Source organism: Psammomys obesus, unplaced genomic scaffold (genome assembly GCF_907164565.1).
Source record: "Psammomys obesus unplaced genomic scaffold, mPsaObe1.curated_primary_1811, whole genome shotgun sequence".
Lineage (NCBI taxonomy): Eukaryota > Metazoa > Chordata > Mammalia > Rodentia > Muridae > Psammomys > Psammomys obesus.
Genome location: NW_026596064.1, coordinates 13,552,701 through 13,576,587, shown reverse-complemented (window position 1 = coordinate 13,576,587; position 23,887 = coordinate 13,552,701). Strand labels below are relative to the sequence as shown.

The 23,887-nt window shown below is 44.8% G+C and overlaps 1 protein-coding gene across 11 annotated transcripts in view; it reads left to right on the top strand.

Moving 5' to 3' along the window:
• The window catches only part of Kalrn (kalirin RhoGEF kinase), a 575,471-nt gene that overhangs the window by 218,421 nt on the left and 333,163 nt on the right, over positions 1–23,887 (top strand). For all 11 annotated transcript variants that reach the window (XM_055624991.1, XM_055624990.1, XM_055625009.1 and 8 more), the window contains one exon: positions 14,826–14,948. In XM_055624991.1, coding sequence (XP_055480966.1) covers positions 14,826–14,948 — 123 coding nt within the window. The remainder of the gene's footprint in view (positions 1–14,825; positions 14,949–23,887) is intronic.

Genomic DNA, 23,887 nt, shown 5'->3' with positions numbered 1-23,887 from the left:
ATGGCTGCCAGGGAGGAGTGACAACAAAATCTGAAATATTTTGGAAGAAAGATGATAACCAAGTTAAATTAAAAGCACAATTTCTTCTAAGGTACAGACAAGTGGAAGGGGTGAAGATTTTTAAAGCACGGACGTTGCGTTATGGGGTCTTTGCATTTTTCAATGCCCTCAAGGACAGCAGACTCTTAAAACCTTCCACATGCCAGTTCACCTCTGAGGAGCAGGTGGACTCTCCTCCCTTTCAGGAAGTTGCTTCTCATCTCTGTATACTAACCTTTGTCAGGTTGGGTCTGGAAGCCAGGCACTTCCTTATATGTGTATCTGAGCCTTGCTCCCCGTGTGTTCCTTCCCAAATCCGGTTTAAAGCTGCTGAAGTTTGAGGGAAGAAGGGAAGGGGGCGGGGTTTGCTCCTCTTCCTCAGTTCTGTAAGATCAAGTCTACCTGGCCCAGATCCCTTCAACATAGCACCCATCTCTCCCAGAGCAGGGAGCCCAGAAGGGAGGGCTGCCTCTGCTCCATCCCCCATGGAGTCTTGTTCCCAGATGTGCAAATGATTGGCTGATTTTAGGATGCGTGGGAGGACTGGGTGAGAACATCAACCAGACACTCCAGGTTTTTTGTTTTGTTTTTTTTTTTAACAGTAAAAATAATAGTTCCCATTTACTGAGTGTATCCTAATGCCAGGAACGCCATTAGTTCATCTAAATTAACTTGCCAAGGGGCTGTATCTCCGTGGATGCCTAAATTTAGTTCTGGGATAAAGTTGGGCAGGGTTTTCTCAGCTTCTCAAATAGGATTTGGCCTGTTCAGTTCAACGTTTTGAGAAGTGAGTGAAGTGCATGCCCCTTACTCTGTTCCTGAAAATATTTTATCAGTATTTGTGGTTTAAGTGGAAAGAATTTGGCCATTCGAAGTCAATATCCTGGGGCGGCCCAGGCTGCCCCCTGGGTTGGCTGGTTCTGCTTCTCATCTGCTTGACTGGTTGGCTGCTGGGTGACCATTCCTGCCTCACAGGAGGGCAGTGCATTCCTGGCAGTGATCCGGGGGATTCAGTCCATCCGGGCACACAGGTTGCAAATGAAATTTAAAAAAAAAAAAAAAAAAAAAAGGCAAAACTGTTTACTGCCCTGAAAATATTTATATGTGTAAAAAAAACGGTGAAACTTTTCATCCTAGTCCTTGGTGTGAGGAGGACAAGCATGAAGAGGAGGGGAAGGAGCTTGTGCCCCTCCAGACAGAGCTGGCCTGCAGTGCATCTGTCAAGAACAGGATGTGATTTTAGCACAAGGTTTTGCAGCCTGGAATCGGAAAGCAACTGCTCTCTGCGACTGTGGGCTTTTTCTGTCTGAGCCAAGGGAGTGGGAAGGAGCTGGCACGCTTTCCGAATCTGCTGTGCATCACACTGTGTTCGGCTCCTTCTGCGCGTCATCATTTCTATCGGCTGTACCCCAGACGTTACAGGGTCTGTGAGAAGGAGGTGGGGAGGGGAAGGAGCCTGGGGGGGGGGGGTAGTGGAGGAAGAGACTCAGTTGGTAAGAAGTCTAAACTATTTTAATTGCTTTCATATTGAAGATTGGGGTGAGCTTAGAGCCAACCCCTCATCCCTCCCCCAGGTCGGAAGTAAAGCAGGCCAGGCTGCATCCCTTTCCCCTCAGTTGCTCCCCTTTGATGGTGAAGTCCCAGCACCTTGCGTTGAATGTTCACTCATTTGGGATCTCGTTTTAACTCCCTGGGCCTTTGCTCAGGTGACTGATTCTCGCCCTAAGGCCCTTTCCTTGTATACCTCTTCAGCTCACCAAACCCCATTGTCTTCCTAATGTTAAGTTTTACCACCTTCCCAAATCTGCGCTCTGCCTGGCCCGTTCTTCTGTCAGGTTGGACCAAAGGTCCTTGTGCTATCAGCCCATAGTGTCTGTAGCCGCCAAGTGCTTCTCACATTCGATGACTTTAACAGAATAGTGAGTGTTCATCACCCTGCTGCTCTGTGATGTTGCTCTTTCATCCCAGTCTCGATTCCAGTGTCTGCGACTGGGTGAGTAATTAACAGGTGAATGAAGTATCACATCATATATGGTGACCATGTGGTTGGTCAGTGGCACTTTTGGCTGTAGGAAATAGAAGAGTAGACCGAAAGTGGATTAAATATCAAGGAATTGCATTATTTCATGATCTTAAATAGACAGGAGAAGCTAAGCTTCAGGGCTGATAGAGGAATCCGTGAAGTCCGCCACCAAGATCCCAGAAGATTTCCATACCACTGTTCGCCTCAGAGCTTCATCCACGCCCCAGTGTGGCCATACGATGAGAGCCAAGGATCAGAGCAGCAGGCTCTGTTTGTTCCACCCAGAGGCAGGTGGGATGGGGAAAGGGAAAGAGAGAGGAAGATGGTGCCTTCAGATAAACGCTGGTCTCTCTTTCCCAGCATCCCCAAGCAAATCTCTTCTGCATTTCACTGATTTCCACTGGCTAAGATCCGTTCATCCCTGAATCGGCGAATAAGGAAGGGGAAAGAGAATCAGCATGGCTGTTTTTTCACAAACCACCAAGTGTGGAAAGGATGCTGGCGAGCCAATGTCCAGCACCATTCTCTGGAGGAACTTTCTTAGGGCCAGTCATGTTACATGTTCCCCTCTTCTCTCCAGAGCCAGAGCGATGCCTGTCTGAACACACAATACTCAGTAAACACTAGGCACCTGTGGCTCATTAAGTTCTCATCACAAATGAGTGCAGTTTAAAACCAGCAGCACAGTGGGCGCACATATCTGTGGCGACCCTGATGGACAGTAGGATGCAGAGCCTGCCATCAAGAAAGCGTTTGCGGGACAGTTCAGCTGTGTCTCTTCAGCTCTCCTAGCTGTTCGCTCACTTTTCTCTCTGTGAGACAGTCTGCTCCTTTCTATTTATTTGTTTGCACATTGACTAATCCTGTTAACACGCACACATGCACACACATACACACACACTCTTCATTCTAGAATGTCAGTGTAATTCTTTTTTTTTTTTTCTGGTTCTGGGGATCCTATTCAGGGTCTCTGAAATGGTAGGCAAGCATGTACCATTGGGCCAAACCCTTACCCATGTTATTCTTTCTTTCTGTGAATTCCAAAGCTGTTGAAGTCTTTTTTTAATCCAGAATGCCCTTCCCTAGCTCTGTCCTGTTTTCTCTTCAGGTGCTAATCACAGTTACTTTGGAGGCCTTGCCCTATTGATTCAAATCTGTATCATCTCTGGGTCTGCTTCTAGTTAGTAATAATGGTAATAATAATAATAGCCACTTTTCTTTGATTCTGGATCAAAGATTCTGCCTGAGAATGACACACTATAGAAGCCCTTGATGCGGTCCTCTTCCTATAACCGCTGTGAGGGTAGAACCCAGGAGAGGGTTAAGTTATCAGCGGATCATCTTGACCTTGTTAAACTTTGGTATAGGCTTTGCTGTGGTAGGTCCACTTCCAGCTTCTCACTGGCCCGGAGTACATTCCCGTTCTGAAGCTTTGGCTTTTCCTTGTAGGATGGATGGGCTTTCTGGGACCCAGCTGAATCAGACATGTGAACTCCATCTTTCTGTTCAGCTTGCAGTAAACCTCACCTCCTATTTACCTTCTGTTTGTTGGACTTTTGGGAGTCTTGTCCTCGATTTAGGATTTGGCAAGAACCTATACGAAGTCACAGTAAAAATTATTAGGAACTCTATAGCTCCCTTCTCTCTAATAGCCTGTCATCTAAATCCCAGGTACCTCGCCAACCCTGAATGTTATCTCTATTTTTAACACACACCAAGACCATTGTCACCTTCCTGGAGATGTGGCTCGTGGGTAGAGTGCTTGCCTAATTCATTTAATCTCCTGCATTACAACAGGACCATTGCTGTTTTCTGTTAAATTCCTGCCTATCTGTTCCACACTCTGGAAAATAGCACAGAGAGAGAGCTACGGTAAATGGGAGACTTTCAGTGTCTATTCCTTCTTTAAGAATTGTCAGTCTATGCTGCTGGTTGATGATCGGGCTGAGTCAAATAGGGATTCCCTTATCACTGAAATGCCACAGCCCAGATAAACTTGTTGAATAAAAATGCCAGCCCATCAGAATCCCTCCTTCTGACTCTAAGTCTCAAGGGCAGGGCCTTGGAAGCTGTAGATTTTAAGAAAACCTTTCAGATAGTTCTGAATTAAGGCCATGCTTATGAACTATTGAGGCAGGTGCTAAAGAAATTTAGAGGAAACATTTGTCAGGAGCAGCTCCTCTGGTTAAAGAAGATACTAGGAGAAATTGAGACTTCAGTATAGAAGGAAGGGAGTAGTCTGGAGATTTGGGGTTAGTGCGTTTTGCTAGGGAAAGATGTGAGCAACGGTGTGGAAGGCAGGTGCTCATGGTGGATATGCTTGCGTGGCAGTGAATAAATTGATTTGACTAGGAAGGATACTAGCGTGTAACAGTGCCATGAAATGGTGGGTAAGGCGGGTTCGTAGGAAGCACTAAGAAGACTGTTTTGCTTTGCAGATTAGAAACGATCAGTTGTAAGGGGGTTTGTTTTTTGACTGAGGGATGTCCCGCTAAGAGCAGGGGTTTTCAGGCTAAACCTGGTTCAGGCAGGTGGCTTGGCATAAGAGACAGAATAAAGGGGGAAAGACTAGTAGGTAATTGCAATAATCCAGGTAGGAGAGGCTGAGATGTGAGTAGCAGAAGCACTGGAAATAAAAGGCCTGGGATGGGAACTCGAGAGAAGATGAGGGTATGATAGAAAAGTTATGGTAGTTTGGCAAGTGGGCAGGACATTAGGGAGATGTTCCTGTTGTATCTACAGATGTGATGTATTCATAGTGAATCCATAGATATCCCATTATTTCTGTGTGCACCTAGAAGATAACTTAAGAGTTGCTTAAATACATGAATCTTGGCATCAGGCAAACCTAGATCTGAGTCTTTAGATTGCTAGAAAGATCTTTCTATCTCCCTGTTCTTCCATAAAGTTTCTAGCACTCTTATCCAGAGTTTGGCTATGAGTCTCAGCGTATCCTTCGATACCCTGGTGGGTAGAGTCTTTCAGAGGCCCCCTGTGGAAGATTCCTGCCCTGTTCCTTGTCTTCCCCTACTTTCGATGTCTATCCTGTTTGCCCGTCTGAGTGAGGTTTCAGTCTCTTCCCTAGGGTCCTCCTTATTGTTTAACTTCTTTAGGACTATAGATTTTAGTATGTTTATTCTGTATTATATGGCTAATATCCACTTATAAGTAAATATATACCATATGTGTGTCTTTCTGCTTCTGGGTTACCTCGCTCAGGATGATCTTTTCTATTTCCTACCATTTGCCTGCAAATTTCATGATTTCCTTGTTTTTAATTGCTGAGTAGTATTCCATTGTGTAAATGTACCACACTTTCTGTATCCATTCCTCCATTGAGAGACATCTAGGTTGTTTCCAGATTCTGGCTATTACAAATAAAGCTGCTATGAACATGGTTGAGCAAATGTCTTTATTGAATGGTGGAACATCTTTTGGGTATATGCCTAGGAGTGGTATACTGGATCTTGAGGTAGCAAGAACTGGAGGGATAGGAACTCCACAAGGAGACCAATAGAGCCAAAAAACCTGGGCCCAGGGGGACCTGCAGAGATCAATATTCCAACCAAGGACCATGCATGAAGAGAACCTAGACCCCCTTGCTCAGAAGAAGCCCATAGGCTGCTCAGTTTCTAAGTGGGATCCCTAGTAAGGGATACAGGGGCTGTCTCTGACATGAACTCAGTGGCCAGCTCTTTGATCACCTCCCCCTGGGGGGAGTGTAGCCTTGCCAGGCCACAGAAGAAGATGATGCAGCCAGTCCTAATGAGACCTGATAGGCTAGGGTCAGATAGAAGGGGAAGCGGTCCTTCCCTATCAGGGGACTAGGGATAGGGCATAGGGGGAGAAGAGGGAGGGTGGTAAGACTGGGAGGAGATGAGGGAGGGAGCTACAGCAAGGATACAAAGTGAATAAATTATAATAAATAAGTAAGTAAGTAAATAAATATGCTGGAAAGAGGGATGGGGATAGCAGTTGTCATCTCTTTGAGCTTTTACAAGGTTTGAGATCATGTGTATGAATCCCATTGTGTGGCTCCTGGCACAGAACTATTTTTGTCAGTTATCTGAGAAGTTACAGATAGAGGACATCCCGGAAATTGCATGAGCATGTTGGTTCAGAAGGACATTAGATTCTAAATATATCTCCATCACTTCTAAGCTGTGTGATCTTAGGCAGTTGACTTTACTTTTTCCTGCAGTCAGATCTGTGGGAAGCCGATCCAGGAACCCCTAAGGATACCCAAATCTGAGGATGTGCAAATTCCTTGTGATAAATGACATAATATTGACATGTAACCTACAGACACCTCCCAGGATAGTTTAAGTTGTCTCTAGAGTCCTTATTATTCCTAACACAATGGAGATGTTATATAAATATTTATTATATTGCATTATTTAGGGAATAATGACTTGAAAAAATCTGTGCATTTAGTATACTTGCAAATATATATATATAAAATCACAGTTACTAAGTCCCCAGATCCAAAATCCTGAGCTATGAAGAACCAACCATACTAAGTTCTTATCACGAGAAAACACAGCTTACAGTGCCTTCTTTGTAACAACATTCATGTGAGAATTGCTTGAGACAAACTGTGGAAGCTCAGTCTTTGCAGCGATAACAGTAAAGGTTTGAAGGATACAAAAGGAAGCCATGAGAGGACAGCCAGGGAAGTGGAAGGCAACTGTGGAAAAGCCAGCGGACTTGGCAAACTCCCAAAATTAGAATATGCTGAGACCAGGTATGAAACGCAAGAGAAGAAAGTTCGAGTATAAGAAAACCCTGGTTTCCACAAAACAATCTGCTAGTGGGTGCCAGGAAAGAAGGGGGAGCCAGGCAGATGGCCTGTGGCTGAAAAGAAGACCAGCCAGGTCACGTAAGGAAAACCGACACGTCGCATCCATTTTCAAGGAGGATAAACTGATGTAATACAGACTTGGGAAGGAGGGGGCACCTGACTTTCCTTTTGCGGGTGCAGACTCAAGCAAACAGCAAGAACTCAAGGAGGAAGCAGAGGGAGGGAAACAAGGTTAGCAGAGGGAAGGGAGCATAGTTCTGAGAGCTTGGGAGGAGAGGGAGGCACTGGGCAAGACTGTTCGCTGTCTGCAGCTAAGTTAAGAGCAGAAACACGCACTAAGCCTCTTACCTTTGACTCTCTTCTGTCACTTAGATGTGCACCTCTGGGTCAGTTCATTAAACCCTCTGAGCCTTCACCTTCTTAGTCTGTAAAATGGAGGTGGTGGTCCTGGAGATTAATAATGGAGAGAGAGAATGAGGACATCACTGGGAGGATTAAGTAAATTAGAATATGTAAAATGCTTAGGACAATACCAGGCACATAGAGAATGCTTTAAAAAATAGTAACTGTTGAGACTATTTTTTCCTACTGTTATTGCTGTTATGTGGCAAAATCGAAAGTGAGAAAGAGGGCCAGAGAACCAGAAGATGAGGCGAAAGTACTGTACTATTGTCAACTTATTCTGGCTTTAACAATGCAGCTTAACAGCTGCCCAGGGAGCCTTAGTATCTTCCAAACATTCCAACTCATAAACTCATGGCTCTGATCTACTAAGAATGGTATAAGATGAGAAGTGTCGCTTGCCACCAGGCAATCCTTTCAGAAGCCCAGCCCAGCCGCCCAGCTCAAGAACGGGGAGATAGGTTCAGCCCTGACAACTGCAAATGTGGACATGCTCGCCAACTCAGTGCCCCACGGGAACTCAGACATCTTGTAACACTTGACAGAACTGCGAAAAACACGTTCCTTACAAAAGTCACCACATTCAAGGAGGCCCAAGGTTTGGTGTCCACCTTAATACATACGTTGTTCTTTTGCAGTTACCCCCAATCCAGGTGCAGCTTTTCAGTCAGGGAGTAGCTTCACGTTTCACCACGATTCAATAACATGCTGGCTTGAAGCATCTTTATTTGTTGTCATGGAAACGGGAGCTAGCTGGAGGTTAGATTACGATGCAGAAGAAGGAAAGAATTTTCCTCACAGTGGACATTTGTTTGTGTTATAGAGAAACCAGGACTGTTTCAATTGCGAACAGCAGTGATGTTGTTGGACCTGGGTGCTAAGGTTTAAGGATTTGGGGTTGAGGGAAATATGCCATGGGATCAACAGGACATCTGCAGACATAACCTGATTGGTAACACTGGCATCCTGGCTGATTAATGAACAAACAGAGATGGTGTCCCCTAGATAGCCAGCTGGGCTCTCCTCTCTGGAGCAGACAGGGCTTATGACAAAGGGAAAGCAGCTTCCTTTATGCCATAGGTGACCGTCTGTAGGCAGCCATGCCACCAGCGTAATGGAAAACAGGCAGGGCTAAGGACACCTTCAATAGGTTGTTTATCACCACACCAGCCTGTCAGGCTGCGTCTCTGCCTCCGTCAAGATCAGTGTGATGATGGTTTAATGATGTTCTCTTCAGTGATCATCCAAACCGCCTCCCCACCCCCACTCACTCCTAGTCTGGAGGACTGGATAAAGGAATCAGTACAGGAAAGGTGACTGACTACACTGACCACAGTGGGAGTTCTTGAAACCTAGAAACTAGGTCCACATTTTGGGGTCCTTAATATTCTCTCTCTTCCCTCTTTGCCTCCCTCCCTCCTCCTACCTCATCCTCCACTTGCTCCTTCTCCGTTAGACAATCAGGAAGCTTAATCCCAGGAGAGTGGACAATAGAAAGCCAGGGTTGAAGGATCTTAAGAACCCTGAGCAAGAACACACACGTAAGGATTGTGTTTTCTGTTTGCACAAGAGCATGTGGCCCTGGGGCAGTCTCTGGGAAAGCAGAATTGTGAAGTCAGGGGATCTGCCTGGTTCCCGTGTGTGTGTGTGCGTGCGTGTGCCTGTGGGGCCTTGGATCTCCTTTCTGAGATCCCTCTGCCACCTTATTTTAGAGTCACATCCGTGGCTTGTGCTCAGAAAATGCCTGTTGAGCTATTTCTATATCCAAGATAAACTAATTCCGAAAAGGATGACAAGGGGAAAAAATGGTCTTTTAATAGACATCTCTCCTGAGTGGGGAAAAAACTGACTACAAACTGAAGGGAGTCAGACTCTATAATAAAGGAGCAAGGCTGTGGCAGAGAGGTCGGGGAAGCAGGGATTTGGATGCTTCCTTTCGAGGTAGGAGGCAGGGAGATTAGATGAGGCACAGGTCTTGGCCTTAAAATACTGTCTCTATGGTCAGGCCTTGTAGGGCAGTAGAAAGGCACTAGAGTCCCAGTGTGTTGGTGGAGGGGCTCTGAGTCTTGTGTAGACAGACACACCCACAGGGTCCCTGCCCAAGTGGAGGCTGATGCCGCTGGGCTGCTCTCTGAAGAGGCCTGTGGCTGCTCTATGAGTGCTTCTCGGATGGGTGGGTTATGCGTGTTTTGTACATGTATGAACTGCAGGTGTAGGTCCCACTAGCCCACTTTGCAGCATGAACTTGTAGCTTTACGTCCAGGCCTTTCACCTGTTGTTTTGTTTTAAGTGAAAATATTTGGGGAGTAGGCTAGAGTGTACTCATTACGTGGATTCAAAACTCCATACGTAGTCAAGCAGTGGGGGCACGCGCCTCTGATCCCAGCACTCCGGGAGGCAGAGGCAGGTGGGTCTCTGTGAGTTCCAGGCCACGCTGGTCTCTGTAGTTGAGTTCCAGGACAGCCAGGGCTACACAGAAAAAAACCCTGTCTTGCAACAACGACAACAAATCCACATGTATACAGCTTTCAACCAGGCTTTTTCCAACCCATCATTTTATTTGAGTGTCCCCGGTAGCCTAAGATTTAAGTAGTATAAATTGGTATTCCTGTTTTACAGATTAAACACACACACACACACACACACACACACACACACACACACACACACAGAGCTGAGGTTCAGACCCATGATGCAACTTGGCAGAGTTCATACAGCATCCTGTAATTTGTACTCTCTGCTCCGTGTACTGTAGTGCAAGATTTTATTTTATAATAAAATTGACTTGAGGCTTGTTTCCCAGACCTACAGAGATGTACCCACCGGAGGCTGTCGAACCTCACAGGGCGCAGCTTTCCTGGATGAATCACTGCAGGGATGCAGGCTGCATCCCTGAATGTACTAGGACATGCATACCCCGCCAAAGGAAACCCACTGGCTATTTTTTTTTTTGGTCTTTTTAATCAGCTCATCCAGACTGAGAGTGTCTTATTTTGTAACGTGATCTATAATTAGAGAGTGTACAACACTAACAATAGTCAGGTGGTTTGAAAGTTAGAAGATGACATCAATTGCTTTTGCTAAATGAAGAAAAATAAACAGATTTTTACTTAATATCCCTACTCTATGAAATAGTTATGCTTCATTAAAAACAGAACAGAACAATAATAACCTCTCTTAGCTCCCCCCATCTTTTAAAAAATGGAAAGTCTTGTGTTTATTTTTCTAATTTGCATTTAAATAGATTCTTTTTAACATTGACTATTTATGGAGAACCAGATTTGTGTATTTTTACTGAAGTTAGCTAGCATAAAAAATTACTTAGCCTAGTTAAAACAAAACAAAACAAAAACTCAAGTAGCTTCCATATAACATCTTTCTTAATAAGACAAAGAAAACTGTGTAGTGTTCAGACAGAGAGGTAATTATATTATTTAGGCATGACCCTTCCTCCTGGGAGGATTTTTGTTGTATTTATATTATACTTTGTTGAATGTAACATTTGTAGTTTTTCAAAAAGTAGAGGTGAGGGATATAAAAAAATCCAAAGCTACTGCAGAGATACTTTCTTTTTCCTCCTTAACATCTTTAGGTCAGTCTGGCTCAAGTGTCTTCCACATAGCCAGATTCAAATGGATCAAATTATAAATGGTCCTGGCTTGAGGCTAGAATAATTTAGGAAGGTTTTTCTTTTCTAGACATTAACAACCCTAGACCATGGCCAACTGCCATCCTTCCTCTCTCTCCTTCTCCCTTCCTTCTTCCCTCCCTCCCTTCCCAGCTCTTCTTCTTCCTTTATTCCTTTGAGAGACGTACTGCTGTTCAAGCAGATATCCCCAGGCATCTGTGATCCTTCCCGATGGTGTAGCCATAGGGAGATGATACCTGGGTATTTGCAAACAAACGGCTCCAAGCACCTTTCCTTGGCTGGGACATCATGGCGTTTGCAGCCTCTCAGAGCCTGGCTAACAGTTACTCAGTAAATGTAGCACAGGGCGGGGTAATGATTTCTAGAATTTGGCTTCACTTTTCTGAGCCTGCTCTGTTACCTGATGGCAGCACCCATGTGACAGTGTTTGAGGGCACAATAAGACACATGCAATGCATGCAATTGGACATTTTACCTTGAACTTGAAATTACCTGAGAAATGTGGTGGCCGAGACGAAGGAGCCGCTTTTCTCTGGCTATAACACAAGGCCAGTTTTCTTACTATATTCCTTGGGTCAATTGCTAGGAATATAAGCAATGGCAATGAACATACATTCTAACTCAGAAGATCCCATGAAACTAACTATTTTTTGAATGGAAAAAGTATGGTTTTTATTGGTTTCAAAAACCATTTAAGCCGGGATGCTCCCTTCCCATTCTAGGAATCACTATCCCTTGCAAATCAGAATATGTAATATATTATATATCAGAATACACGATGTAATGTATTATATAATAAGTTATATATGTGTTCCAACCAAAATTTTTTTTAAACTTTTACGAGTCAGAACATGTATTTACATGAGTCCATCATCTAGTTCCTAGAACATGCTGTTTCTCACTTCCTGAGACATGTGTTACTACTCCTTGGAAGCAGTTTCTCCAGAACAAAACTCTGTCAGGGCACCTCACTACCAGGAAGCCGTTTGTGAGCAGAACATGAACTTGGGGATGGCATGGATGCCAGCACCAATCTGTGAGGGGCTGATTCCACAGGGTACACTGCCGCTGTAGCAACCTCCGCCTCGCCTCTTAACCTCACTTTGCTCTCCACCTTGCTTGGCCTGTGTCCAGCTCTCCTCTCTCTCCAGCCCAGCAGGGACCTGGTGCCCAGCAGTGTAATCACTGCGGTGCTGCACCCACCTCATCTGCCTATTTGTATGTATCTAAATAAGTTATTCAACAGAAAGTACAAGGTCACTTCTGGGCTGCTGAGATAGCCAAGAAAGGACACAGAGTGAATGCTGTCCTCACAAGTTCCGAGGACTTCAGCCATTTCAAATATTCATTAACTTCATTAATTCTTCTGTGAATAAGGAAGGGGATGAGAAATTATTTCGAAATGAGGTTTGGAGGAAGAATTTTAAGGATTAAAAACAAAAACAAAAACAGAATCCTCTAAGCTCTAGCACTTTTCTTCCTTCTCCTTTCATTCTTTATGATAACTAACGGTTGGAGACACTCTGGTCAGCTGCCTGCACTGTGGGGCTGGCTAAGCCTGATAGACTCAGTCGGCACAACACAGATGGCAACTCAGCCTGCCTAGGAGCCCTCCATCTGAAATAAACCCTCTGCTACTTGAGTACTTCTGGTGGGAGGGTCTGCAGATTACAAGCTAATGTTCTTCATGTTCAGGCCTGAGTTGTTACAGCCCTGATGTCTCTCTCTAGACCCCCAGACACACAGATCTAGTTGCCCACAGGTCATACTTGCTTGAAATTTCCCTATACCTCTCAAATACAGAACATTCTAAATATAGCTCGCTATTTCTGCACAACCTCGGTTTCTTATCCTTATCCTTCAACAGCACTCATGGCAGTACTCAGGATTGCAGGGACCAGTATGCCATCCATGGCTGGTCTCCCTAGCTCTTTCTCACCCTCTCCTCTCCAAGTGGTAATGCATCCTTGGGAGGGCCTGCCCAAAGTGGTTCTCAGACCTGCCTTCTTCTCTGACTCTAGTGCTGATCCAGGCCCTCACCTGGGTCTACGTTAGTGTGCCACCTCCCTAGGTATGCCCCCTGACTGGCTCTCCCTAGTATATATCCCAAGCTGCTGCCACGGCTCATTCAGACTTTATAGCACAACTCGGGACCCTCCCCACGCCTTGCTACCGGTCTGTGGTCCACATCCCTAAAGCACGTGCTCTTCATGGTCACTCTGTGACCTGCCTTCCCAGCTGCATGACATGCCGTGGTTCCCTAATTTCCACCCTGTATCGCCACCCTCATTTGGCCGGGTCATGCAGTCTGCTGGCCTTCACCTACCTGGTTCCTGTCTTCTGGGCTCCTCTTTTCTGGGGAATGTAGTGTTGTTTATCCTCTGTTAGCGTCTCATATTAGCCTCTATCATATTCACAGGCCTTTAGAGTTGTGGTTGAAGTTATAAATATATATGTATGTGTATATATGTATATACATATACATATATATATATATATCTATATGTACACACATGCATGAAACAATAATAGTTCTAGAAGAAGATAGGAATTTTGGAGAAGATGTTGGGAAGACATGGGAGTAGTAGGAGGGGAAGAGAGGGATGTTAACAAGGAAAATGTGTTGTACTCATATATGAAATTCTCATAATAAATACATTCTCAAAACAAACAAACAGAGTCTGCGTCCGCATCAGCTTTCTACACTTTATAAAAGCTACCTAATTTCAAGAACCGCATTTTTGGCTTGTTTGGCCCTCCGTTGCCTTGGACCTGCCAGGAACCCCATACGTACTAGTTGAACTTGCCTGGAAAAGCAAGCTTACTTTTCTGTGTAAGGAGAAGAGCTAGCACAGGAAGGCTGGTGCAGCCTTCATGCCCCTGTCTCAGGGCTCATCTGGTCCTCTCAGCACCCTGGGACTGGCTGTAACTCCCCTACACACACCCACACACCTGAGCATGTAAACATGGAGCACCTGGCCCAAGACAAGTAGTCTTCTTCATGGCTGCTGCTCGCACCTCTCCTAGCTGTCTCACCTGACTGCTCTGGGCAGCAAACTACACAAACCCTAACTTAAACTGGGGTGAAAAAAAATAGAGAGGGTTGTCTCCTCAGGTCCTCAAGAAGTCCAGAAACAAGACGGAGCTCAGATCCAGCTCAGTCAGGTCCTCTGGCCTTTTACTGCAGCTGCCCTGACACTCTACCCTTTCCTTTCCATTGGCTTTTAGCAGATGACTGCAGCAATGCAAGATCAGTGACACTTGCATTGGGACTGTCAAAGGAAGAGAAACTGTACCTAAAGAGCTGTTCCCCAGACGATTCTAGCAAACTTCCTCCCATTTTTATAACATTTTGTATTGTTTCCAAGACAGACTGAATGGTTGGGAAAAAGGGTTCTCTTAGAGCTGGCATCTTGAAGAGATAGGACCTTCCTGGAATTGGGGTTCTGAACAGTCCCCTTCTGAATGTGGGCCGCCTGGGGAAGACAGGGCTACCTAAATGAATGAGCTAGGCCTCTCAGCTTTCTCTCTCAGTGCCTGTCCTCAAAGCAGGTGTGGAACCTTCCTGGGGCATGATAAAGGATTTACAAAGGGACAGTAGTTACCTTTGAACAACAAACACCACCTCCCCATCCCCTCAGTTCTCTCCCTCAACTTCTCTTTCCCCCAAGGCTCTGTAGAGACACAGAAGTTTCCTGTAGATTCTTATGCTTAAAAAACAAACAAACAAAAAGAAGGAGAAAAAGAAAAAGAGGATTCTCCTGTGAAACAAGACTGTTTTATCCACCTGACAGTGGCCACCCTGACTCCCTGGGAAACGGCCAGAGGGCTTTATTCTTTCTGTAGCTTTGACTGTTTTGTCCTGCTTGACCAATGACCTTTCTCACCGCTCTGTCCCTTCTCCCCTCTAGATGTTTGACTGGATAAGCCACAACAAGGAGTTATTTCTTCAGAGCCACACGGAGATTGGAGTCAGCTACCAGCATGCAGTAGACCTCCAGACACAGCACAATCACTTTGCTATGAACTCCATGGTGAGTGGAAAGGCCGTTCTCAGCGTGCCCCTGGGACAGGACAAGAAAGGACCAGGCCGAAGAAGAGGGTGGAGCAGATGAGTTAGAACAAGGGACACTGACCATACAGATACTTCTCAGTCCCTTTGCCAGAGTGGGGACCTGTGCAGGACACTGGGCCATCCAGCTGTTCCTAGAGCAGATCATGACTCCACTTCACGCTATGAAAGGAATGTCCTTGAGGGTATAGGAGGCATTAGCTCAGCACAAGACCAAAAGGCAGGCGAGTCACTAGTTCCACTTCACTGACTTCACTGACATTTTTTTGGTCCATAGCATGTATGAGTCACTGAGCAGGGTTGGAGAAGGGCCTCAAGTTATGGTGTATTGGGAAGTGTTGAGTGACTTGTGGCTGCTTATAGTGAGAAGGAGAGCCCTATGGGACACATGATTGCTGCCTTCAAATATTTAAATGCTGATTTGGAGAGAAGGGAGAAGAATTGTTTTATGTTGGTCTAGAAGGCAGAAGTTTCCAGAGGATGGTGGTTTGTGGAGTTGGAAGTACGTGGCTTTCAGGGAGGGGTGGGGTGCAGTGGGAGTGAGCATGCGTGATGGGAGGGTTCAAGTAGGTATAATGTAAGAGAAGATCATTTACTCTCAATGTGGCCACAGGGAATTTACCTGCTTGTTTTAGCTCCTTCGTCTATGAGATAGAAACCATAACTATCTTAGAAAGTTGCTTAGGTAATTCATGAGTTAATTGGAAAGCCGTTGGAACTATGTTTGGAGTGTGGTAAGTCATCAGTAAATGCTGATGTTGTGGTAGATGAGGAAGTCTAATCTGGATGACATGTTACCTCAGAAACCTGGGTTTGAGGGTACTATGTTATCTGTGTGACTGTTCCAAGGCTTCCTTTTGAAATCCTTTCTGTCCTTAAACCTTCTTACATTCCAAACTCATGGGGCTAAGTATGTGTCCACCAAAGTTATCCTCCTTTGAGCTCTTCCTCCTTGGCTCTGTTGGTCCAGCAGCTCTGCCATTTCCCATGTATCGTAAACCTAAGATGCTTTTACCCTTCTGCAGCTTTGCAGCTGGGAGTAGGGGAAAAAAAACACACACACACCTAGAAGATGGTAGGGGCTGATAGGGATGAGATTTTCATAGTCAGCCAACCAACCAACATGTTTTAAAAAAGAGGGGGGTGGACTTTGTAGTGGACTAAGCACGCTGAAGAAGAAATGTTTCCATCTTTTAGCTGTTCGCTGTCAGCTTGCAGAGCTGAAACTCAGTCACAGTGGAGCTTGGTTTGTGCAGCGCCAGATATGCTAAGTTAACTAAGGGCTTTAAAACCTCAGTGGCTGAAAGCAAGAGTCAAGTTTCTTGCTCCTGGCATACATTCTTCGCTCCCTGGCATACAGTAGGCTCATCACAGGCACTAGCAACAGTCGGGAGCAGCCACCATCTCAGAGGCTGCCAGTTGTTAGCCAAAGTGTGAACCCAAACACAGCTGGCTCTGAGAAGTGACATGTCCCTTCCTGCCCCACTGGCCAGTTTTCAGGCATGTTTCAGGGGCCAGCATCAATCACAGTAGCTTCAAGGGGGCAGGGTCATGTTGCCTCAGAGAGGGTAAGGCTGGTTGTGAACCACCGTAATAACAACTATAGGGAGCCACCAATGGCTGTTAGGTAGAGATGGACACTGTGAGGTTTGCACAGAAAGATCACGGCAGTACACAAGGCCGTGAAGCCAGGAAGGAAAACCAACATGATTGTGTGATTGTGTGTTTGGGCCACAACACAGTCTTGTGTCCTCATCTAAATGTAAAGACTCCTTCCCTCCCAGCTACAATAATTTCTCATCCCAGATTCAGTCCCACAGGGACAAAGTAATTGATCTCAGGTGATTAGGCTGTGAACTCAAATCTAGTCAAGTCTGATTATCTGTGTGCCTTGTGGATTTCCCCTGATGACATTCACAAATTCTGTGTCAGAATTTTCACATCGCCCAACTGCCTGGCCTGGAGGCAGTCAGACTCATTTTAATAAGCAACAAAGACAAACGTAATTAGGGAGGAAAGGCTGCCACCATCCTCCTTGGAGCCCATGCATTAGGAAGGTAGACAGAAAGCGCCTTTGGCTTTGAATTACCTGCACTACTGCTCTCCCCAGCTAGTGTGGCTAACTACGAGTTAATGGCACACTGAAAACCTTTACTCTGACAAATTTACTGTGTAAGTCATTTTCAGGACAAAAATGTGGGAAGAAACATTGAGGAGAAACGTCTTCTGGAACTGGGAGAGGAAAGCTTTTAATACCAATAGCCAATTAGTGTGAAGCAATCCGTCTGCAGCCTCCCTTAGCTCCTCACGGAATGCGCCAGCAGCAAGCAGCGGCGAGGCATCTCTAGTCTTATTAGGCTGGATCTCCTCTTGGGCTGCTGGGGAAGGGAAGGGGAACCCTGGGATCCTGTGGCCAAATTGCATGGGCATCCATGCTTCCTAAACACAGCTCAGTGCCCTTGTTTCCCGGGACGTTTACAGGTCTGTTATTAAAAGGAGCTTCCTACAAAGAGGGATGGCAGCGGTCCAAACAGGTGAATGGAGAGAATTACAGGCTTTTTCCCTGGCCTCAGTGATGAATGATGCTGCCAAGAAACCGATGAATGCCAGCAGCTACTCACTACTCCATCCAATGACTACGGGAATGATCAGTTCTTCAGGGAGAGTGGGGGAAAGGGACAGGACTATGGATGGTTCTGCAAATTCACTGAGGCATTTCAGTCTCTGTTCTTGGATATCACACACACACACACACACACACACACACACACACACACACCTGTACATATAAATGGTTTTGTAGCATATTCCATTTCAAGCTGCAGATGAGTCCTTTATTGTTTAATCTTGTTTTTACTACCGAATTAGACCACTGATTCTTGTTTTGGGGAAGGTCGGAGAGCCCTATCATGTAAAAACTAAGCTTGTGGGTTCCTCCTCCCCAGAGGAACATATACAGGAAACTTAAAAAAATATTTTTAAGAGAAACAATGCAGTACTAGCTCTCGACAATCTCAGAGCTCACAAACGTGATTGATTTTTTTTTTTTTAAATCACGGAACAAGTAATTGAGAGTCAGGCGCCATGCTGGATACTGGGCTTGTCGTGGTAAACAAACACGGAGAAGGCTGTGTCCCACAGAGTTACACAAGAGGGGCAGATGTTAATTGTATAACCTCACCAATAAATATGTAATTACAAACCAATGGTCTCATTCGCAAAGCAAGGAATACTGCAACAAGCGTAAAAGAGGCAGGGCTGCATTCAGGAGTGGGGATCAGGTGCCTTTTTCATTAGCCATCAGCATTGGTTTGACAAGTCTATGGTTCACTCTCTGATAATCCTGAATAACATCCGAATTAACTGGGTACATTAAGTCCTAGATCTATCAAACTGTACATGAAATCATCCACTCATGAGTTACCCATTTATGTTTTTTCCGATGTCCACTGTTTACATACTGATTAAATATATAATTCCAGCCAAGGCAATAGCTACTGAATGTATTAGTTTCCTAGGAATTTTATAGGAAACACTACAACCAGTGTGCCTTAAATATCAGACATTTTAAAAACTAGGGATGTGCCTCTGAGGTAGGGCACTTGCAGAGCATGGTCAAGGTCCAGGATTCTACCCTCCCAGCACTACCACAACAAAACAAAAAAGATCAGAAATGTGGTACCTCACAGTACTGGCTGCGGGGACACAAGGCAAAGTGCCAGGAGACTGAGTTCTCCGAGCCTCTCTCAGTGTCTTGCCCAAACATGGCGTTTCTGTTCAGGTGCCCTCACACCCCTGTGTGTGTCTGTGTGTCTCTGTGTCCTGATCTCTTGGTTTTATAAGACACAGGTTGGATTAGTTAGGGCCCCACACAAATAGCTACATTTTCAATTAACTACTTCCTGAACAACAACCTTCCTAAATGGCATTCTTAGATGTGGGGCCCACAGCTTCAACATGAGGATGTGGGGCTAGTTTAGTACATACAACATAACTGCATTAAGTCCTGGGAGGAAAATCAGAAACAGTATGTACACTATATAGCAACAAAAGCAGAAGAAAAAAGACAAAAGTGGTTAATCTTTAGATTTCTCTTATCGCATGATTTTTTTTTCAGGTCTTACAGGTGAATTCTGTTCTTCTGATCAATAACAATAACGACTCTCACCTACCAAACTCAGTAGGAAAATATCCTCTCTTTCTCTACACTGCCTCAAAAAGCCAGGTCGCCTGAGCTCTCTGCAGCCTTTCTCTTTCTTAATTTTGCCTTCTGTTGGTGGATTCTCCATCCCCTAAGTGTGACCTTCTCTGCTGGGACCAAGGGCAGCTGGACTAAGTCAGGGCCTGGTCTACATAGAACAATCATGTAGCCTTCCATGTAAGGTTTTTCCTAAGACAGGCCCTCACAGGAGCATGTGTAAACCTAACACAGCCTTACTTACACTTTTAACTAGCTAGTTCTTTGAGAAGAAATGAGTTGCCATTGGCTCCTGTCTGGAGTTGTAGAATATGAAACGGTATTCATTTTCTGTTGTTAAGATGGCTAGGAGGGCTGTACATCTGAGCAGGGGGAAGCCTTTCTGTGGTCATGTGTCCTACAGCAACTTCAACCCTATTCATTCACTCAGCAGAGGCGAACATTGCACTTGGTGGTATGTAAATCAAGTCACTTGCAAAACGGTGGTCTCTCTGTTTTGAGAGAAAGTTACAAATGACAACCCCGAGGGAAAGCCATTCTGAATCTGCTGCAAGAGAGAGAAAGAGTCTAGGCAGGTGACATCCTCTCTGCACCCAGACAGATTGCTGTGCAGCGCCCTGTCATTTATGATTCGCGGAGGCCTCAGATCAGAATGCTACTGCACTTCCCACGGTGGCAGAACTTGCAGATGTGGGTGGAAACACATGCAGACACACACACATGCATACACATGTCTGCATACACATGAGCACGTATTTACACATTAGTGTAAGTGTGACTAGCAAGCCCCCACCTTTGTAGTCCTAGAGGAGGAAAAGGAAGAGCAGGATGAAAAGGGAAAGGGGCAAATGTTGTAAGCATTTTTAGAAATTACAATCATGTAGCGATCTGGGTAAAAATGCATATTTATTTTCTTCTCCTCTTCCTCTTCTTCCTGCTCTGGAAAATCATAATCTCTGGGAGTGGGTCCTGGGAATTTTTTTACAGGTTCCCCAAATAATTTATATTCATATCACAATGAGAAAACTCTTGTTCTGTAACTTACATGTATAAAATATCTACTCCTAAAAAAAAAAAAAAACAATTCAAGCCCCAAAAGGCTTCCCGTGTGATGACTCGAGGAACTCTGTGAACCTAGTCCTGTCGAAACTAAAGAAAATTATTTTAAAATGGTAGTTAGAGTCTCTGGAAATAATCTAAAATTCATAAAAAAAAATAAATACAAAAAAAAAAAAAAACAAAATAAACAGAAAATACAAAAACCGGGTAAGAATAGCATCCATGGTATTTGAATCAAGGTCTCTTCTCTCCTCTGCCGGCCCAGTTCAGTATGATGAAAACCATTCCATACTGCTTGCACCTAGGATTGCAGGCCCTCTTACCTGCAGTTCCTGGATGAAGGACTGTCTTCCCAGGTAGGACATTTCTAATTTCTTGGCCTTCCCCAAGCCACCTGACTGAGGTTTGGTTATGGGAGAGTATGGCCTACAGGTGTAAAGCTATTCTTCTTCAAAGCCTTCACTCAGGAAACAGCAGCTGTGCCATGGGGGCAATGCTGTGAGACTATTAGGGGCTCCCTGTTATGGGAATATGTTTTTGTTTTAATCCCAGGTGTGGGATATGGGGTTGCTGCAGATTGTTCGCAGCAGTTGACAGGGATTTACCTCATGCTCTAGCAGGGGCATGATTTTGCCAGCTGTGGATAGTTTCAGCAAATGGGTAGCATTTGGGATTCTGGGGACCCTTGAGAGGCTATGTAAATGCTCGAGCCCTGAAAGGTGGCTGCTGCTGGTTGCTGGTTGTTGTTGTTGCAGTTTGTCAAGTGGTTATATGCAAAGAGATGAAAAGAAATTAAATATCCTGTGAAGATCAGGAACTTGCTCCAAGGAACTTGAAGCCAGAAGTAGGAAAAACTTCCTAGTCATCTGGGAGTAATCTACTGATAACAACACCTCCTCTCCCCTCTTTTTTTCTTTTTCTCCTACCTAGCATTGGAGTGTTGGAGGATGAGATAAGGGTGGAAAGGGGTAGAAGAGAGTAAGGAACCCACAAAGCAGCCATCGCCAGCGACAGCTCCCCTTGCTGGGAGAGACAGGCCATGAAGGCGTGAGGTCACTCACCCCATTCCCAGAAGAGAAGTTAGCTCCTAAAGTGGAGTGCCACCAAGCAAAGCCCACCCCTGCCTCCGCCACCGCCCTAGAGCCATGAATGGCGCAGAGACCTGACTGTGCGTAGAAACTTATGATTCAAAACCAAGTCCCAAATCTTTCCCCAAAGGAACTGACTTCATCTACAACAGAGATTATAGACATTTAAGGTAATAGAGCTTTTTAAAGTGCCCTTGGGAGAATCTTGTAAAAGGCAAGGATTGGAGATTTAGATTAAACTTTAGACCTGATGGTTTACCTGAAAAAAAAAAAAAATGGGGAAATAAAAATCACAAGGGAATTCTTTATGCTAAAAACAAGTGATCCCATAAAATAATTTGAGTTTTCCATAATGGACAGTACTTGTAAAAGTTGATTATCTAACTATAAAGGACAAGGTGTGAACATATTTCCTCTCCTTCCTTCTCTTACCTGATTTTAAAAGCAATTGTATAAAATAAAATGTATATGTAATGTTGGACCTATAACATAGAAATGTGATAAATTTACAAGTAACCACACTAAGGAGCTATGTGGCTAAAGATCTGCATTGCCAACAGAAAACCAAATGAAACATTTCCAGGTAGTAACTGAAATCCACAGGAACAAATGAAAACATGCAGAATTGATAAGTAAAGATGCTAATATAACACAAGCTATAACATATATTAGCTTTTCTCTTCTATCTCAGTGTCAGTAGACATGCAATTACAAAAAGTGATAATTATGGCAATCTGGTGTTGGGTTTGAAGCATTTATGAATGTAATATATACAGGAACAATACGTAGGGAAAGGGAATAAAGCTCTCTCCAGGAGAAAAATTTTTATGTTCGCTGAATTAAATAGTATATATCAGAAGATGATTCTGATAAGGTATCTTCTTAGGTAATTAGGAGCATAAGTTAAAAATAGTGAAAAATCAATCAGTAAAGATATTAAAATGCTACATTAGAAAATATTCTATTAGTGCAGAGGAATAGAGATGTAGGAAGAAATGTGTGACATCTAGAGAATAGTGAAATGGCAAATGTAAGCTCAGCTATGTCAGTAGTGACATTAGGAGCTGGTGAGGTGACTCAGTATAGCTTGCTGGGCTAAGATGAAGATCAAGGTTTGGATCTTCAGCACCATGTAAAAAGCTGGGCATTTTAGTGAGCACAGGTAATTCCAGCACCGAGAAGGCGTAGACAGGTGCATTGCTGGAACTCCCTGACTCGCTGGTCTAGCTAAATTGGTGATCTCTAGGGTAAGTGAGAGACTCTACCTCAAACAATACAGTGGAGAGAAACTGAGGAAGACATCTTTGGCACATACACGTGCTTATGCGCTGGCATGCACATGTGCACGTATACTCAGACAACATACACACCCAAAAATAACTGCATTGAGGGTGAAAGAATCAAACAAAGGCGCAGATTGTCAGGTTTCTGAAAAGCCAAGATCTAAATGTGTGCTTTCTACAGGAGCGACACTTGAGATTCAAAGATGCACAGGGATTAAACAGACAAGGATGGCAAAGCATCCATCAAGAGTAATACCTGCTCCTTGCTGCTTTTCATGGGATTACACCTGGCTTCCTTAGGCAGGCCTGCCGGAGAACCTGGATTGCAAACTACCGAATGTGGTGCCAGGCAGCCCATTCTTACCAGTCAAGTTCAACAGGATGTGATGTTTGTATCTCTACAAACAGCCTTGTGGGTGGAATTTCCCTTCCTGGCCCACTCAGTAGGAGGAATTGGTTTTATTTTCTAACCAGCTCCTGACCTGTTTGTGACCTTTGTCCTTGGCTCCATTATCAGCATTTAACCAGGCCAGGGAGAAGCACAGAACAGAGAGAGCATGCTCAGAACTCAGCTCTGGGGCGGTGGAGGCCTGCATAGAAGGCAGCAGGTCTCTACTCTTCCTGTCCACCCTAGATTTTTAACTGTGCAGCGTGGATCCTAGGAAGTCTGTACAAGATTGCAAATCAATTCGAGAATTGCCCGTCTGATGTGAAGAAATTATGTCCACTGGCTTTAGCCCTGAGTAGTTCTCTACAGCTAATTACTGTTACCTTGTGGAGTTTGTTGGAGAGCAGAGAACCCCCACACACACCCAGTGTCAAACACCTGCCCATATTTATCCTTTCCTTGTCGCTCCCCACTGATGCTTCTGATACCCTTTTGCCTTTGTACAATGGTCCGAAGTCAGCCCCTTTTGGATGGGAAGCACAGGAGGCCTTGGGCTGGGGAAGAGCATCTGAACATCACTCCAGGGCCCTACACTGGCTCGCACACTGACTGCTCAGCCGTTGGCTCAGGGCAATTCCGAAAAGCTCAAGGGCTTGGATAACAGCTTAACCTCTGACTTGGCACTAGCCTGACTCAGTCTTCTGTCTTGATTGGCACCTCCCCTTGGTCCTAGATTGCTGTACCCTCTGCCGTATGACTGGTTCTCTGCTCAAGCTCTGCCCCCTCTGTTCCCACTGCCATCCATTGTTCTCTGAGGACTGCCTGGCTTGATGGTTTTTGCCCTAGGCTGTCTGTACGGTATTCTGTGTGTTTTCCCCCAAGCCT